The sequence below is a fragment of the Pectinophora gossypiella genome, chromosome 15, assembly GCF_024362695.1.
Source record: "Pectinophora gossypiella chromosome 15, ilPecGoss1.1, whole genome shotgun sequence".
NCBI lineage: Eukaryota > Metazoa > Arthropoda > Insecta > Lepidoptera > Gelechiidae > Pectinophora > Pectinophora gossypiella.
The window spans coordinates 13170840-13187722 of record NC_065418.1 but is presented as its reverse complement, the minus strand read 5'-3'; the positions used below and the strand labels follow the sequence as shown (position 1 = coordinate 13187722).

The following is a 16883-nucleotide window of genomic DNA, read 5'->3' as shown; positions in this document are numbered from 1 at the left end:
ACCCAAATTTGTGGGTTGTTAAAAGCATGTGGTAGATTTAATATTAAACCGAAATTCGGATTAACATATTGTTTTACTTAGCAAGTTACAAATATATTATGTAATCGCACTCATGATATCCTTTCTGGGGTGGGCAGAGCTAAGTTAAGAAGACAGCTTGCAAACAATGCCGGTATGGGAGTCTTTGTTAGACGATGATCTTTCGAGAGAATATTGTAATATAGCATCACGTCTGAATCCTGGAAGGGGTAGGCAGAGATATATAGTACTCCTTGCCAGCTATCATCTCCCTAGCATTATCCCGTTTTGAACAGGTTCCGCCTACCTAACCTGAAGGTTTTTTATAAAAGCGACTGCCTGTCTGACCTTCCAACCCGCGAAGGGAAAACCAGCCCAATACAGGTTAGGTCACATACCTGCGAAAATGCATTTCTCGGGATTATCGGTTTCTACACGATGTTTTCCTTCACCGCAGATCATGTGATAATCATTTATGAATTCGAAAACAAATTCGACAATCATTGGTTTAGGCAGGCCTGTGCTGGATTCGGAACTGCAATCTCAAAGTGAGAGGCAAGCGTTCTACCAACTGGGCAATCACGGCTTCTGCCGGCTATGTTTAATGGAATTACATGGAAATACAACAGCCAATGCCATTCATTCATCGAGCACAAATTCTGGACCCCACGTGATATCAATTTATCTATGATCCAAACATGAAACTACGATAGAAGTCACGCGTTTCCAGAACAGGCCTATGAGAGATTTTAAAACAAATCGAAAAATTATGACTCGGACGGGTTTTAAACCCACAGCTCTTGTGAAGCTCTGATGAAGCCGAAACGCTCTCATCAACCTTACACCACCGGGTCTTCATCCTGTCCATGCAAAAGTCTTCGATTTTTTTTTATTTGTTTATATAATAATACGTCTTTAGATGTCGTGGGCTTCTGCCCACCTCGATTAAAGCTGCGAGCGTTGAAAGGATTGAAGTTTTTTTTTTTCAGAAATAAATTCAAATACCAACTCCGCGATTCCATGACAAAGAAAATGTTTTTTTTTCCACCATAAAATTTTACTTTTTACGCAGTTTGTCTGTAGCATGGTTCAACGTATGTGAAGCATGAAACACAACCCTTTTTTCACAGCCAATGTTGTCATGTGTCAGAAAGCGGGACAATGGGGTAGAAAAACGGGACGTTAGCGGGTTTCATAGTCGAGACACCAAAAACAACTGTTAGGTTTCATACATTTCAACTTTTTAGATACATACATAATCTCACGCCTATTTCCCACCGGGGTAAGCAGAGACTAGGGAATTCGGAATTCCATTTGTTTTGATCCTGCCAAGTTTCTCTTGCTTCCTCCACATTCATCAATCGTATCATGTACAAGGACATCTTGCTCAATGTACGTCCTTCTAGATCTTCCTCTTTTCGCTCTACGTGTCCAAACCAACTTAACATTCCCTTCTCAATCTTAGTCACTATATCGTCTTTTATACCGCACGCAATTTTAATAAAATAGTTGTATGTATATATACATATATAAATTAAATCACACCTATTTTCGTGTTGGGGGAGGGGAAACAACAAAAAAAATCTATTTACTATGATCCTGACATATCCATTTTGCTTTTTCCACTGTCATCAAAGACTTCATGCATAGGTTTTAGAGTACCCTTGACCTGGCCTTGAACACTCGTAAAAATCGGGATTTTTTGATGTCCCGTGCAGTTTTTTCCGGGACAGGTAGGAGGACTTTTGAAAACCCGGAAGTCCCGCGCACATCGGCAGACCAAGCAACACTATTCACGGTTAGCAGTCGGGCAGAAATCCGCGCAGGAAAGGCCGTCGAGGACGCTTTTGTCCTGGTTTTAATGCAAAAAAAAATGTGCAAACTCTACTGAGTGTGTGACGTAGATATAGAGCTGAAGATATATTATTTTTTCCCCTCGCTTTTTTTTACGTGATTTATTGTAGATTGCTGCTAATGACATTAACAATTGTGCTTCGATCAATTCAAAATAAATTAAAGTATTAACATATTTTTTGAGTACCCTTGTTCTTAAAACTTACAGACTATGGTCTGTTTTTTTCTTACTATTAAATATTTAGTCGGACAAAGGTGCTGAAGATTCTCTTTATGTAAATATTTGTGTGATTCTTGACAGTGGTTGCCTGTAATAAGGCTGCTCTTTTGTACTATATTATTGTGCTTTGTAAGTTTTATGTGATTATACGGTCACGAGCATTAATATGTATACGCTTTGGTACCATGTCACATTAACTTTTTTGACAAATTGAACTGTAAGTCTTACTAAATATCAAATACGTTAGTACGACAGAGTCCTAAAGTGGGTACATTATATTGCTCATGACTGTATCTGTTATTGAGCAATGAAGTATATTTGATTTGCATTTGAATAGTTATAAAATATACAGGGTGTTAGTGACACCGTACCGAATACTGATGGGGATGATTCAGCTCATGATTCAAGTGGAATTTTCCATCGCAAATTTCATGAATTTTTTAGTGTTTTTATTTTTAATTCTTTTCAGTTCCATACTTTTGCAATGGCTTTTACAATTCCACTTGATATCAACTCAGAGTTATGGTCTGAATCATTCATCAAAGGTTTCGTTCCGATGTCACTAACATCCTGTATTTTGTATATTATTTTTGTAATGTGTATTGTTCTAATAGTCGGAGAACCAAATAAATAAATATAATTTATGGCACTTTATATCTTTGGTGAATAAAAACTGCAATGTTTCACTGCCGTATGGCGGATTTCTGTAAATTTGATTTACATATTTGAATGCTATTGGAGCGCATTTTCTATAGAATTTGTGCTTTGAATCGTAGCTTAAAAGTTTTTAGTTTTTGTCATCGAAATATTTTTTTGCGGGAGTTTATAACATACCACATAGCATAAGCGACACGATATCCCAATGGGGTGGTCAGACATAGATATAGGGTAGATATTTGTTTGTTGACCCAGAGGAGACTTTATGATTTATCCTCTTTATTATTTTGTATTTTGTTTTAACACCTGATTGTCCGATAAAGTAAGATGATTCCATACTTCGGAGGGCACGTTAAGCCGTTCGTTCCGAATCCATAAAAACACATCTAATTACACCAATGTGTTTAATTTAACTAATTTAAAAACTGTTATATTCACATCGTATGTGGAGTCGTGTAAATGTGATTTACATTTTTGAAGAGAGCTATTTCAGCGTTATTCTCTAGAAATAGTGAACTTGCGCGGTTATGAGAATTTTGAGGAGTTATTATTTCATAAAATGTGGTTTGGGGGAACGGTGTGAAGGGGTGTTTAAATTGTGTGTGTGTAATATTATCGCGAAGGGCCGCATAGTATGGAATGCCTACGTCTTCACATAAAGTTGCTTTAAATACGCTTTATATGATACAATTATGTTTGTCTTCAATGGCTAAGGAGGCCTCTACCTCGTAGTATATGAGCTGCTTATATAATAAATTGCAATTAATTAGTATATTACCGACATATATATGTATATTTAGTCTTTCACGAGAGTGGAAGAATCGTAGTAAGTGGTATCGGGTAGGTAAGTCAGGTTAAGTAAGTCAAACATAAATTATGAAATTCTAATTATAAATAAAGGTATAGATACCTATAGGTGACAAAAATCATTTCCCTTTTCCTCAATCTAACATATTTATGAATTTAAAAATGTAAAATTTAATAATAAGTGCGACATTTTGTCACGTTTTTCTATGACGTCAGATGTTGCTTCTTTTTACAAATTCCATAGTGATGCTGTGTTTAGACGTTTAGTAAAAAGTAACTGATTTGACCAGTTGGAAACTACCCTATTCTTTGGTGTCTGCCTACCCCAACGGGAAATATGCGTGATTAATGTATGTATTACCAACATACAATCTTCAACAATAGAGGAATATTGCATTGAAACAAACGTCCAAGGTTTAGCAATGCGATTTAAGTGAAATACTTTGTATCATGTTTGAAAAGATGATACAAACCATAGGACAAACAATAAATAAAAAAGTATGTTACAACGTGATTTTGTTTGTGCTAAGCTATTTGGCACCCTAATCAAATATTTAACACGTCAAAACGAAATTTTTCCTTTGAATTTGTATCAAAATATTGTTCTGGTGACGTCATCAATTAAAACAGTCAACTGTCGTACTAGCATGATTGAATTCCTAATTCAAATTCGAAAATATGTTTAATAAGGTTTTCGATCAATTTGAAACGAGATTTTAGATTAGAATTTTATAATTTATCTCCATTTACTCCTATAACGTTTTCACATGTCAAACCTATCACGCTTGACTGTCAACAAAATCGTATTGTCAATATTTTTTTTTTTTATTCAAAATGTGAAACAAATGGACGTTCAAACTTCCAACGAAAAACACAGTTTTTACACACAGGAACTCAGTAATCAAATCAACTATCGAGACCCGCCGGTAATACAATTTCGCGCGAAATTTCCGCTCCCATTCAAGTTTATTTTTTATTTGTCATACCAACTAGTTTTCCGTCCGCGACTCCGTCTGCGTGGACATTTATTTTACCCACCTTTTTTATCCCCTCAAGGGGTGATATCTGGGCAAAAAACTATTGTTTTTGAGTGGGTCTCAAAATGTCTCCATGTCATTTAGTAAAATTAGGTTCAGCTGTTTACCCTTAAAACTTGAGAACAAAGATTTTAGGAACATTATGTTGAGATCTGCGTCACGACAGTTGAAGCTAAGCGTGAAAAGGGAACAGACCGACAGGTCTATTATAAAGTTTAATAAATGCGAATGGATTTAGTTAAAAGCCTCTACACGCGCTTCTCGCACGCGTTTTTCGCATGCGATTTTTCGCGTGTCATGCATCCATGCGTGTACAATGCAGCGTAATGAACGCATTCCAATGAGTGAGGGCGTACTCCCTAGAGCCTTTGTTAGGAAGGGGCTAGGACGATAGCATCGGTGCAGAAAGACCGTATGTGAAGAGCAATTTTGGCTCTTTGTTACCGGCAAATGTAGCAATTGAGCGAATTCAATAAAATGACAATTGCATGCCTTTGGAATTGGTTAAAGTTTAAATTCGTTTTTTATTTAAATCGAATAACAGACCGTATTGTTTGGAATTATCTGTTTGTAGATGTAGTACTTAGATGACTTGTTTAAAACAAAAACGAACTTTGTGTATCATGTAAGAAAACTTTGTAAATGGCACACAATTCTTCCTAAACTTACCGAAGTAGGTAATGGAACGACGAGCTAATCGGGACCAACAGCCTTACGTGCCTTCCGAAGCACGGATCATCTTTCTTTCGGACAATCAGGTGATCAGCCTGTAATGTCCTATAACCAAATTAGGGATGACAAAGTGATTTTCGTGATGTGTCCCCACCGGGATTTGGACCTGGGACCTCCGGATCGTGAGCCCAACGCTCAAACCACTGGACTACGGAGGCCGTTCTAAGATTTTAGTGAGAGTGCAGAACGCGAAAATGGTGTGTCAGGATCGTACTTGTAGTAAGTGGGTCCCAATAGAAATTAATAGAGCTTATGGACGAAAGCTTGTCACGAAATATGGATAATCACATGTCACATTAAAGTTTTTACACAAATTAATCTGTAAGTATCATTAAATGTCAGATATCTTGAAACGACAGCGTTCTGACGTGGGTACATGACATTGCGCATGACTGTACAACAAGCTTGATGCACCGCAACTCGTCAACGTGTGGTCAGTGTAAGTGACACAATTTTGTTTGAGGACGTACGAACGCCCGCGGCGAGACGCTGCGTGGCGTGTGCGCTTCGTATTGTCATAGAGTAAATAGGGTAGAGAGAGGTACTACCGTTTAAGAAGACTACGTTGGATTGAACGATATAGGTTGATATTAGCTTACTAGGGTACTAGTGACATCGTAACGAATACTGAGGGGGATGATTCAGGCCATGATTTCGAAATAATATCAAGTGGGATTCATGAAATGGTTTGTGTTTTTTTTTAATTATATCCACTTCCATACTTTTGCTCAACTGAGAAATGACCTGAATCATCGATTAAAGTTTTCACTACGATATCATTAACACCCTGTATGGACCAGGTGATCATCATCACTAATTTAAGAGCCACGCTCTTGTCAGTGTAGCAGTCTCCATTTTTGTCTACCAAAAGCCAATTCTTTCACTTCCTTATAAGACACGACGTTCACCTTCTCTTTAATCTGTTCCGTGTAAGCTCTTCTTGGTCTTCCCTACCAACCAGGTGATACATAATACGTCTAATTTAGCAAATAAATATATCAATAACTAGTAGCTTTATCATGCGTGTCGCGCATGATGCGATAAGTAAACCAATTCTATTGGATAGTTCTAGTGAGCTGTTCCCGGGTTTGTTGCCATTTTGAGCACATTCCTGACAGTAAAAAGGCGTAAAAGTTATGTAAAAAGAGCGTTCTTACCTAGGCAGATAGGATCAGAGTACAAGAATCAATTTAAAAATATAAGCAGCCTAGTAATACTTTGACGTGGACTATAATTTTAAACCGGGTATTATCTTTAGTCTTCGTTTTGTAATAAGGCGGTAGAAGCTTAACCCCACTGCTTGTCTCCCATAGATAAGGGTAACTATGTAGACTCAATCTGTCCCTAGCAAAGATTATAATGCATGAATTGTTTCGTTTTCTCAAACTTCATCACCCTCTTCAGAATTGTATGCAAGGGATTACGATGTAAATTGGCACAAGTCAGTGGGATTGAGTGAAGATTATTTAGTTTATTAGTCGCGTTGACGGATGATAAAAAATATATCTTCATGAAGCAGATATTATTTCATGCCTGTATTCCCTAAACAAGCACTCTTCGTCTGCATTTTGTAAGTATTCTACTGGTCTTTTTTTACGTGACTTAATGTAGATTTACCCCAAATCGCATTAACTACTTGGCCGGATAAATGGGGAGCGCCGGGGCTCTCATCCGGGCCTACTGACCAAGAATATACTTATACAATACTGCCTAGAAAAAGAAGGAACCATATTAAGTATATATTAAGTATTCGATCATTAGTATAGACGGCGATACGGGCCACCACATATCACGTTGGTCTAAATGTAACCTCGGTGATGATAATGTGTGGTTACTCACTTCATCATGCGACGTATATATCTCTGACTACCTTGATCGGAGTATAGTCGTGAGCTTATGTGTATTTTACCTAAATATCTGTCCGGTCTGCCACTTATTCTTTGCCAGTTCCATTTTAATTAAGTCCAGCAAAGGCCCTCTATGGCACAGGACATGTTATTTGCTCCTGTCTAGCTTATGATTATGACTCTTTTTGTTTATCTATGAAGACCCCTACAAATCGTTGATTAGTTACATTTGATTTTCTACATAAATATTATTCTTGTATTTTATTTCATTTGTTTAGATTTAGATGTATTTGATATACGTACGTACATAAAACCACGACCTCGGTGGTTCAGAGGTCCCGGGTCCGAATCCAGGTGGGGTTTTAAAACACTTTGTGATCCCTAGTTAAGTTAGGAAATTGCAGACTGATCACCCGATTGTCGGAAAGTAAGATGATCCGTGCTTCGGCGGCACGTTAAGGTGGGTACTGACTGGTGTTACGAGGCGTAATGTAATGTGTTACACAGCGAGCATTCGTGTTGTCAGTACACGGAAATAAGGCGCTCGTAGCGAACATCAACACTGATTTTTAAGCACATGACGTAACATATCATGCTCGCTGCGAATGGTACAATACGCCTCGCAACACCGGTTAGTACCCACCTTTAAGCAACTACCTCGCGCGCGCGCGCGACGGTACTTATATCGAGGGCTTCGACCAATAACCGTTCGACGTCTATCTACGTAGATAGCATTCGCAGCGTTTATTGGTTATTGGCGCGGTTTTCATGAAGACCCAGCTGATAAAAGTCTCATTATACACAACACCGAGAGTGGCCTTTGCTCTGCAGTGGAATTGTGTAGATTGATAATAATATCGTACCTATCACACCTAACAGTATACCATAGCATAAACCCCATTCTCACACGTCGCGGACAAACCTCCATCCCTTAATAAACAACACAATTATACGGAACCGCCGGTCATACATAACTGACGTGTGCAGATGACTCATTTGTCACTCGTATAGGCAAATTCTAACTTCACCCCTTCTAAGCGTAGCGAGTATAGAATATGGATGTGGATGCGTCCCTACAAAAGCGAAGCGGAGCAGAGACTTTATTTACTAACCAAAAATATATTTGCGTTTGACTAGAATCTCACCAGATGTTAAGTTGGTACGCGCTAACGTAGTAAATGCCTCTCTACAAATACAAAAGTCATCATTGCACTCAAAGTAGTGGGACGAAGTACTACATTATTGGTCCAGCAGCACGTGCACCAGGGCACTGTGATCGCCACATGCATGCAACGGACCTTTCTCCCCTAGTAGACATAGAAAACGACCAAATTGTATAACACTTCTAAGTCTTGATCTGCAAAAGAATTATTGATACCTATTTATATGCGAATCAAATTTATACCAACAAATATTAGTCCAAAAATAAGTTATACCTAAAAAACCAGTATTCTTAGATGTTATTATGGGAAAGTACTATTATGCTTAAAAACGTTATGCGAAAAGGATTATGATAATTAAAATTATGACAAAACCATTTATGCATTTTAAGAGAATCCCCTCAGAATCATCTCTCAAAGTTTTCGTTACGATGCCACTAACAACCTGTATATTGTACAAAAGCGGTATATAAAGCGAAGGCTGGCAGATCAAAACTTAGAAGGACGTGCACTGACCAAATTGGGGATGTTCTTAGAAAAGTTACAGTACGATCTACTTCAAATGAAACGAATTTGTATAAAACGATTGATGAATGTGGAGGAAGCAAGAAAGGTGTGTCAGAATCGAAGCAAATGTGATTCCATAGTCTCTGCTTATCCCGGTGGGAAATAGGAATTTATGTATGTGTTTTGATATGTTATGCTATCCTCAACTATGATGACACATAGTACTACTATACTCTTATAAGCGAAGTTTTCTTCATAGTTATAACGAATTTAGTACAATACGGTACTCGGAATATTTCAAACAGAATTCATTTTCAAAATTAAACTATAATTGAGCAAAATTAGTTCGGGCTCCTAGGGAAATTAAGTTTATTTGATAAAATATAATCATTTTCTGTCTACTATGTTCAATTTGATGATCATTGTTAATGCTCGGTCACGTAATATTGGTAACAGAAAAGCTCTCTTAAAAAAAATACACTTCATAGGCATCTACACATAAACGTCCCACTGCTGGGCACAGGCCTCCCCTCAATCAACCGGAGGGGGTATGGAGCATACTCCACCACGCTGCTCCATTGCGGGTTTGTGAAGGTGTTTTACGGCATGGACATAGGTTTAGGAATATGCATCTATAACAATTATTATTATTATAAGTAAATGCGGAAGTAATTCTGTCTGGTCCATTTCAAATAATTCCAGTCCGACGTTGGAAAGTACCTACATTTTGTCAGTCACTGACTTTCAATTTATGGGTACCCTACCTGTCCGTAAGTTTCCATTTATTTACCATGTGTGAATTTCTACCTCGATCGATCCACCGGTTCAAGTGTTAAAAGATATCAGGTAGTTACTTTCGCATTTATAATAATTATTTACTATGGTTTAGTATTGTTATCACGTCCCCCCCCATTGATGATGATGTGTTCCAGCCGGTTTCGGCGCCTGCTTCAACGCCGGCATTCGTGTGCTCGCATGTGACTGATGTAATCAATATTGTTGGGAAAGATCCTCCCCCATTACATGGGACTTAAACATAACGGGCGAGGAGTGGATGTATATAATGTAAACCTCTGCTTACCCCTTCGGGAATACAAGCGTGATTGTATGTTATGTGGTATGGTAGGGGAAGACCAAGAAGAGCTTACATGGAACAGATTAAAGAAAAGGTTAACGTCGTGTCTTATAGGGAAGTCAAGGAATTGGCATTTGATAGACTGGAATGGAAAATGCTACACCGACATGAGCGTGGCTCTTAAATTGATGATGATGATGGTATGTTATGTTGGTTTTTAGTATGTATTTCTTGATTTAACGCAACTGTAAGGCCTTTCTTCGAGACAATAATAAACGCAAAAAGTACATAGCTTAAAAATATTTTACAGCTAAATTACCGTCATTGCCAGCAGTTACATCCCTAATGAGCTAGGGTTGACTCGCGCTCATATCGATGGGTTAATTTTCACGAGTTATTTGCATCCAGTCAAAGACTCCGGAGTTAATTCCTCTCGCTCTGACATCTGCATACAAATGGATGTCATTTACTACGCGACAGCCCTTAGGCGTTTAGACAAATGTTTGTGCGATAGGGTTGCTCGGATTTAGAACGGTGTAAGGGTGTTCCGTTTTAATATCAAGTCGCTATTTCATGTCAGACAGACCGCCCGTGGCCGGTTGAGCGTTGGACTCGCGATTCAGAGGTCGCGTGTTCGAATCCTGGTGGGGACATGGTATCACAAAAATAATTTGGTTGATTACCCGTTTGTACTTCAGAGGGCACGTTCAGTCGGTGCTGGCTACTGTTTACTTAAAGAAGTATGTATTCGTTTCATGAGCCATTGAATTACTTACTTTTTCTTTTTTATACATAAGGACAACAGTGGTTGCAGGTTGTCTTTGATTACTTGCAGCTCTGCCTACTCCATTGGGGACTACGGGCGTGAGTTTTAGTATGTGTACGGGTAAGCAGGAGAATTACCGTTAGATATTAAAATATTCTCAAACATAAGTGTGAAGATTTTCTGTGTTATTATTCATAAAAGAATTATTTTTTTGCTCGTCCAGAAACAAAATTACTGGGAAGACTTCGGATTAGAACATCCTGTATCTAATGTTTTTCTACAAGGGCTTTTGACGATTGAATGATAATACACTCGCATAGGGGTGGGCAGAGATTTGCTGTGTTTTATGTGCTAATGAAGTCCGACCGTTTTTAGAACCAAATTTTAATTAATATAACGGAATAGGGTAGTCAGAGGTACATCCATGGCAAGATGAACAAGTACCCACGCCTCACCGAGCATTCTATTAGGCTAACATGATAGGTGGTGAGCCGTATCGCCGTCTATAATGGTCGAGCCAACTGTGTTAGTGAAAACTGCATTTAAGATAAATTAATAATATAATGGTGCTAATTCCTCTAGCCACCATCTAATTTTATTTTAAGTTATACCTGTAATTTTCTTCTCCGTCGAAATGGAAAGTGACGGAGGATTGACTGCTGTTCATTTTAAAATGAATGAATGAATGAATAAATAATCTGAGCAAATCGTATAGGTATCTCGGTGGTGTAACTCGTTTGACGTGCGCTGTCAATTTAGTTTTGTCCGTATTACTCGATCCACACGTATGGGGAAATTGTGACGCCGCACATCTGGGGGGCTAAAATGGCCACATCGAACCAATTCATCTAAGAAAGCAATATTGCAATTTGACATTTGCGCATATAAAAGTAAGTGCGCAATGCAAACAAATGTCAAATAGTAATATTGCTTTCTTAGATGAATTGCTACGACGTGGCCATTTTAACCCCTGTGACGTAGTATTTACAATACCCGATCCTGAAACATCCAGCCCGGTGGATTTGGTAGTTTAATAAGGCCTTTTCCGAATATATTTTTAGTGACTATTAAGAAGATAATATTATGTATGCATGGGATTAACTGTCTGGGAACTGATATTACGCGGGGAAAAGAAACCGCAAGAAAAACCTCGGCACAGGGCCCTAGACGTAAGCCGTATTACTAAATTGCATTATCAATATTTTATGATTTCTTTTTCAAAGAACGTCTATAGCCCTGCGCCGAGGTTTTTCTCGCAGTTTCTTATGGAATGTCGTATCTTGCTGTTTCTTTTCCCTGGCTATACAGGTTGTGAGAAGCTGCAGTAGTTTTAGGCGGATGAGACGTTTGTTTGTTTGTTTGTTGACGATTCAAAATGTAAACGTGTTACCTACTCAATAAAAAAGAAATTTAAATTTTGAATTGGAATTAGTTCGTATAATCCGCTCATACGGTTCCTTGCACACTCACTTGCTGCATAAAAGCGCTCTCATAATGACGGCAGCAAACGAGGATTACAGGAATTCGTCTAAAATGCTGGCAACGAAATGAAGAGACAAACTTGTTGGCGCTTGTAAACTATTTTAGTCCCACACAAAGGCTGGATTGCCTCGTTAATGCAATTCGGTTAATGCGACAAAGTGTCAACTCAAAACTTAATTCCACTGAGATAGTACTTTGTGCCGGTTAGAAGTTCTCAACCTTTTGGAGGGGTTCACCCTTAGGGTATTAAATTTAGAAGCTTATGAAGGTATAGCACCGCTGAGCACATGCCATTTATGACGTGAATTCGAAAACAAATTCGACATTCATTGGTTTACGCATGTACTGGATTCGAACCTTCTCAAAGTGAGACGCAAGCGTTCTACCAACTGGGCTACCACGGCTTGTATGCCATTACATTGTATTTTGAATACTTAATTATGTACCCGAGTAAGGTAATTAAAACGTTAAATCTTAACAGCGCCATCTATATATTTTTTGAAGGAACGTAGCTTGGAAAATCCCTCATTGAAGTGAGGCCTGTTGCCATGTTGGTACTTACCATGCAGTGAAAGGAAAGGGTGTACACGAAACAAAGTTTGAAAACCCGAGCGTCAGTGAATAATTCGCATTCAGCAGTTGAGGGTCTATAACGAGATCCCTCCAAATGAATTTCTACTGTTGCAATGAACGTACTAGTTTGACGTGACAAGGTCCTATTTCGTGTGTACACCTTATAGATTTGCAACCTTGTTAACGTAATTGGACGAGTGTGTTGTTGTGTAGATGCCTGAAAGAGCTGAAGCGAAGTTTATTGCGGTGTGTCGTATGCGAATTTAATTTTAATCTGATTAATATTGGCTTTTGGAGTCAGTCGTTTATGACAGTATAAATGGAATGCCGTATCAAAAGTACTCACGGCTACGAGAAGCCGATATTACTTCGCTCGAGTTGCCTTTGTGAGATAGATGTGGCAAACCGAAGGTTGAATTTGTATTAGGTATGGTTTTACATCATATTTTAAGGTTGCCTTGAGTCTCCAATTGTGCTACTTCTGTCCATGTATAATAATTGTCCTATATGTTGTGTTCATCTCCCTAGCATCATCCCGTTTTTCACAGGGTCTGCTTACCTAACCTGAAGATTTGACAGGTCCGGTTTTTTACAGAAGCGACTGCCTGTCTGTCCTTCCAACCCGCGAAGGAAAAACCAGCCCAATACAAGTTAGGTCACATACCTCCGAAAAAATATGTGTTTCCTCACGATGTTTTCCTTCACCGCTGAGCACGTGATAATCATTTATGATCCAAACATGAATTCGAAAACAAATACGACAATCATTGGTTTAGGACTGTGCTGGATTCGAACCTGCGACCTAAAAGTGAGAGGCAAGCGTCCTACCAACTGGGCTACCACGGCTCTAAAATGCATTAATTATTATAATGTATTAAATCGACAAGGCAATGGCCGGATAATACAGCCTCACGGTACGGAGAGAAAACCTCTCTAAGTATATACCTAATGTAGCGTAGAAAAATATATTTACGTTAGAGACATAAGTCTCAACGTAGACATTATAATTCCTGCTTTCGCTCGAGCAGTGAGGCGGAAGCTAACATCTGCTTTAGCGCACAATGTTCCTACGCTAGCACACCTAAGTATACTTAGATGTGTCTAGTTCGAAACAGTCTGAAAACAAGCTTGCATTAAACTGATAATATGTTGATTTTACATTGTCTAATTTCTTAAATCACTAATGGGGAATTATTTTGTTTATTTTATTACGGCCTTATTTACAAAATAATAAGTCTTACATCCAAGTAATTAAAATAAAATAAATAATATTAGGTAACATTTAGTCAAGCAAGCTAGGTATGCAAGAAATCAAATGTGGGTCATTAAGGAGAATCAATTTGATGGTCTGAGTGCTATATGCCTGAAGGGGGTGAGGTACACCTAGTTCAGACGCTGGTGGGGAGCGGAGAGTTACCGTTCTATACGTAGTATTATTCCTTATTCTATGGTTTAAGTCCTATGTAACAGAGGATGGGATTATTGCTGGAAACCACGTGATATCGAATTGTCTATGTTCTAAACATAAATTCAAACTTATAAAGTCGAGCCCGCGACTCAATCAAATACATCGAGGAGTTTATAATTAATGTTTGAGAAAGGAAGTAAAACAATTTTATTTATTAATCATTTTTCTTTATTATAATTAACGTTTCCCTTATTTTTCTAATAGAAGGCAGTGGCACTGAGTTTGCATCTGTAGAATGTGTTGGAATAAACGATGCCACTAAGTATAGTCTGGTGACGAACTCTAAGGTGATTGGGTTTGGTGCGATGGTGAAGGTGAAGAACAATTAGATGGCTGTGAAGTTATAATAGGCACCGTATAAAACTTATTTTGATGAAATCCGCTGTGACTAGCTTCAGATTCGTTTGATGGTCTACAAACAACGTAAGAGGATTCAGTAAGTTGATCAAGTTTAGCGTAAAATAGAATATCTGATATAACTTTTTGTGCGATCGTCAACTGTCGCTTATTCAAATCTTTCAATTGAAAGCCAATAGATCGTCCATATACTTCAAATTCTTCGTCTTTTTGAGTCATATATGTCTCAGCAGGTAATTTTTGAGTCATACATGTCTCTACAGGTAATTGTTGAACCATACATGCTTCTATCGGTAAAAAAATATTTTCTTGTTTTGGTATCAGGGGCACTTTTTTCATTCTTTTCTTTTGACTGCTGCTAGAATTGGCAACAATTGCGGTTTCTTCGTCCACCGATGAACTCTGTGAATAAATATTATAAATAAATTTTACGAAACATATCTATACAAAAATTTGGGCTCTGTTCATACAGTTAAAAACCGCAAGCATGACTTTATGTATGCGTGTTAGTGCATGTATGCAAAAAAAAAACATCATATCAGAAGCACATTTCAAGACGAGATAAGTACTTATGGTAAACATAGTCCCAATACCTATAATAAGGAAAATATTATATAAAAATACAATACGTGTTTTTTACTTACATCATTTTCATAAGCGTCAGGTTCAATACGACAATATTCTACTGTACTCTCCAGGAAACTTAGATGATCGTAATACCACAGAGTTGGTACGTATATTTCGTTTTCATCTGCAGCTGTTTGCTTTGATGCCCTAACCTAAAATAAAACAATCACAAATGAAATACCCATATATACACTTATTACAAGCAATACAAAAATACTAGCGGACCCCTCAGTTGATGTACGGTGGTGAAGAGAATGTCAGATACGCCGCGACACGAGTGCGCTTTCGCGCGCAGCGTGAGGTTTATCGCAAAGTTAAGCAGTAGTCGCAGTTCACTATGAATGCTATATACATACGCAGATAAATGTTTTAAGGCTATTGGACGAAGCTCGAGATAAACTACTACTGCGCTGCGCGCGATAACAAACCTATGCCGCAGCCGCATGTACCCGTACCTACTTTATAAAACACATAAGGAAGAATATTAATACTTATACCGAAATAGTTAAAATGATTTGTAAGTAAATATAGGTATACACTAACCTTTTTCAACTCTTTTACGTAAGTTGTACGCAAATTTTCAAGTTTCTTTCTTATTCTTGTTATGTCTGCATCTTTATCAAATTGTTTGTACACTTCTAGTAGGACTTTTAAGCCTTCTGCTCTCATTTCTCTGTTCATATAAAGTTCATGGTCTCTCTGCCATAAGTAAGACATGTCCCTGTACATGTCTATCATGCGGATTAAAACTTCTTTTTCTTCGTTGCAAGACATTTTTCTGCCGCCAGACAAAGTGACGTAGACCTAACTAACAACCGGTCTGCGCGCTGGCCGCGCGGCTACTGAGCTCCCTTCCCCCCTAATCGCCCGATCGGCAGAGCGCTCGCGACCCTATTACGCGATTGACCGGCCGCGATGCTTCGCTATCGACTGCGGTATTATAAGTTCATCAAGTGGGCGGGGTCACTATTTCGTCATACCTTTTTATACCCGGCGCGTCAAGCCCGATGAATCGGGTAATGTGACAAGGTCATTTGAATATCTACAATTGGAGCTCAACAACTGGGGCTCGAAGCCGTTCGTGTAAATAGTGCACAACGTGCATGTGGCCGGTATTGTAGGAACTTGGGCTGCGCACTGCTGTGCGCTTAGATAATTCCTGCTGTCTCTCGGGCGCTAAGGCGGAAGCTAACATCTGCTTTAGCATACAATGTTCCTACGCTAAAGTATGTGTACCTAGGTGACTGTGTGTAGTTTGGAACAATGAATACGTTGTGATATGTTCGTACCTTTAGGATGTAGGTATATCTATCGTGTCATATCAGAGTTATTATAGAGCTACCAAAAGCCAGCTAGCTGCTAACATGGCTCATTATTTTTGACGTGACTTATTGTTGATTTGCGACATATCGCTTTAACTTCTTCGCCGAAGGAAATGGCTCATAAATTATCAGTGAGTTTAACAGGGGACAACCGTTGAAAGCCGATTTTCGTCTATTTAAGTCTTATGATGGAGGTAGAGAAGGTCTATTTACGTATCGTGGTTAGAAATCGGGTCCTCTACATTGATTTAACCGATGTGTTGCTGTTGCAGTTTCTTGTCATTTTTTCTCCTCAGTCATATCATAAGACATTGTAATATGACGTAAATTCAAAAACGATAAATTGACCTTTAACAAATGTATCCATAATAATT

The 16883-nt window shown here is 38.4% G+C and overlaps 2 protein-coding genes across 2 annotated transcripts in view; one reads left to right on the top strand and one right to left on the bottom strand.

Annotated features, from left to right (window-relative positions):
- Positions 1–16883, top strand: part of LOC126373271 (acyl-CoA:lysophosphatidylglycerol acyltransferase 1) — a 351324-nt gene that overhangs the window by 223067 nt on the left and 111374 nt on the right. The window lies entirely within an intron of this gene.
- On the bottom strand, positions 14398–16041 carry LOC126373352 (uncharacterized). The gene is made up of 3 exons (XM_050019494.1): positions 15731–16041; positions 15205–15339; positions 14398–14962 (listed from the first exon to the last, which is right to left on the bottom strand). Exons 1-3 carry the CDS (start codon positions 15959–15961, stop codon positions 14486–14488), a joined length of 843 nt encoding a protein of 280 aa, XP_049875451.1. The 5' UTR covers positions 15962–16041; the 3' UTR covers positions 14398–14485.

Excerpts from the sequence above, each read along its gene's own strand:
- LOC126373352 (XM_050019494.1), bottom strand. The coding sequence starts at position 15,961 with ATGTCTTGCAACGAAGAAAAAGAAGTTTTAATCCGCATGATAGACATG. Across the intron at positions 15,340-15,730 it reads ACGTAAAAGAGTTGAAAAAG|GTTAGGGCATCAAAGCAAAC; the intron begins GTTAGTGTATAC and ends GTTTTATTTTAG. Across the intron at positions 14,963-15,204 it reads CTGACGCTTATGAAAATGAT|AGTTCATCGGTGGACGAAGA; the intron begins GTAAGTAAAAAA and ends ATTTATTCACAG.